This window comes from Sinocyclocheilus anshuiensis, unplaced genomic scaffold (genome assembly GCF_001515605.1).
Source record: "Sinocyclocheilus anshuiensis isolate Anshui unplaced genomic scaffold, SAMN03320099.WGS_v1.1 scaffold877, whole genome shotgun sequence".
In the NCBI taxonomy this organism is placed as follows: Eukaryota; Metazoa; Chordata; class Actinopteri; order Cypriniformes; family Cyprinidae; genus Sinocyclocheilus; species Sinocyclocheilus anshuiensis.
The window spans coordinates 93,458-95,433 of record NW_015557181.1 but is presented as its reverse complement, the minus strand read 5'-3'; the positions used below and the strand labels follow the sequence as shown (position 1 = coordinate 95,433).

The window sequence follows — 1,976 nt, the reverse complement described above, 5'->3', positions numbered from 1 at the left end:
TGTAAAAAAAAAAAAAAAAAAAAAAAAACATAAATAAGTATACTAAGTTCATTTTATAACAATACGTATTTTTCAAAAAGTATTTTTGATGAAGGCTATGAAAGGTTGTCAGATTGTATCGTAGTTCATATTCCATAACGCAAGATGTCAGCCTTTAACTAAAAAATGCGCCTAGTAAAGCAAGTGAATAAGATGAAGATGAAAGGTGAGTTGTCCTTTGAAAACTCAAGAGGAACATAGAAGCTATACTTACCAGCTCGTCCACTCTTCACTATTTAGTAGCAATTATCAAATGCGCAATGAGGACGCTGGACTTTTACTCTAGGGCTTATAACTGAAATGGTTAATACATAACAGTAATTAAGACACTTATTTTGCAAAGTAACACAGAGAAATATTTATAGTATTTATATTAAATATCGGTTTCGTTGCATTAATGAAAACACTTTGTTCTGTATCAAACAATAGCTATTTTAAACTGTATTTGTAGATAACTGTACTTCTCCTATATTTATTATTTGCTGGTGTGCATTATTAAACATTGAGTAATATAATTCTTGTGTAAAATCCAGTAAATCGATCCTCAACATCTAGGGACCAATCAGATGAGCTACTGCGAAGCACGTGACCTAACACGGAAATAGCTCTGGAGTGTCTAATCTCTCGTGAAGTTCTTTGTTCCCCATCTAGAAACATCAGCAGCGTCTCAACATGGCGAATAATAGCACAGGCTAATAACGAGCTAGCGTCTCTCCCCCTCTCACCTGCCGTTAAAATCCGAAGAATAGTATGCAGCAGCCTTTGAAAGTATCCCAGAAAGAGTTTAAATAATGGAAACGCGGGGGATTGAGCAGATGTTCGACTTCCAGCGGTAACTTACTCACATTCCAAGCTTGAAATGATAACAGTTGCAGAGCTAATATAATTAGCCGTAGCATGTTCAACATCAAACTCACAAAAACACAAGCGTATAAAGTCTGAAGCGTATAAAATCTTCAGATACATGCATATGAGAACGGATAGTCAATGAATGTTGTCTGATTCTTTTTGCACTTTTGTAATTTAATACACTATATTTGCCATAAAGGGTATTCGAACAGTTTCGAATAGTACTGTATGGTTTATGAGAGTATTGCAGTAACATTACATAAAAAGTCTGGCTATGTTTATGTTTCATTCAAATATGTTGCATAATAATAACACAGATAGTCTTAATATTTGTGGTTGTTAATCTCAACAGTACGGCCTGTTGCATAAAACTGATCTAATTAAAAATAACAATGCATGATCGTATATTAGATGATTTTCTCTCAAAAACCAAGGTTTCCCCATAACTCATGTTTCTTAGGTTTGTCTTTCTGATCTCTGAGTAACTCAAACATGACAGCAGAAATGAAGCACTGGTTAGTAAACATTTGAAATGTGTGCACTGCTCAGGTCTCTGACATTGAGAGATGTTAGTTTCTGGCAAACGGCTCTTGTCATAAATAGATCCTGAAGCTGGTTGCTATTCCTGTCATCTCTTTCCACAGGTTACCAAATGATCGCTTCATCCTGCTGTTGTTGTTGCTGTACTCCCCTGTCGGCGTGTGTTTGATGCTACTGCGAATATTTATTGGTGTCCATGTGTTTCTAGTGAGTTGTGCACTACCTGACAGTATTGTCAGAAGGTAAGATGCCACACTGGAGCGTTAATAGATACAATTCAGAACAGTAAAAGAATCAATTTTAGCATTTTTTATTATGTGCTTTTTTATTTAATTAGTTTTGAGTGTTTTAAAACATTTCTGTCTAGCTTTAACTAATTTTTTCCCTCAGTTTTTAGTTAAAAAAAACAAAAGTGTACTTTTTATCTACTGTTTATTTTTATTTCTGTTTTTTTTTAAATAGTTTTAGTTAACAATAACAACACTGCTGCAGTGTGACATTCTCAAGCTTTTTTTGAACAGCATTCATATGTAATTATCACACTTGCA

The 1,976-nt window shown here is 34.2% G+C and overlaps 1 protein-coding gene across 3 annotated transcripts in view; it reads left to right on the top strand.

The window, feature by feature from the left end:
• The first annotated feature begins 669 nt into the window (after positions 1-669).
• LOC107678647 (ancient ubiquitous protein 1) overlaps positions 670-1,976 on the top strand; it is a 25,938-nt gene continuing 24,631 nt past the window's right edge. Inside the window, exons 1-3 of one of the 3 annotated variants that reach the window (XM_016473999.1) lie at positions 670-871; positions 1,349-1,403; positions 1,533-1,670. In XM_016473999.1, coding sequence (XP_016329485.1) covers positions 1,381-1,403; positions 1,533-1,670 — 161 coding nt within the window. In that variant the 5' untranslated portion in view covers positions 670-871; positions 1,349-1,380. The remainder of the gene's footprint in view (positions 872-1,348; positions 1,404-1,532; positions 1,671-1,976) is intronic. The other 2 variants (XM_016473997.1, XM_016473998.1) reach the window with 2 other exon arrangements.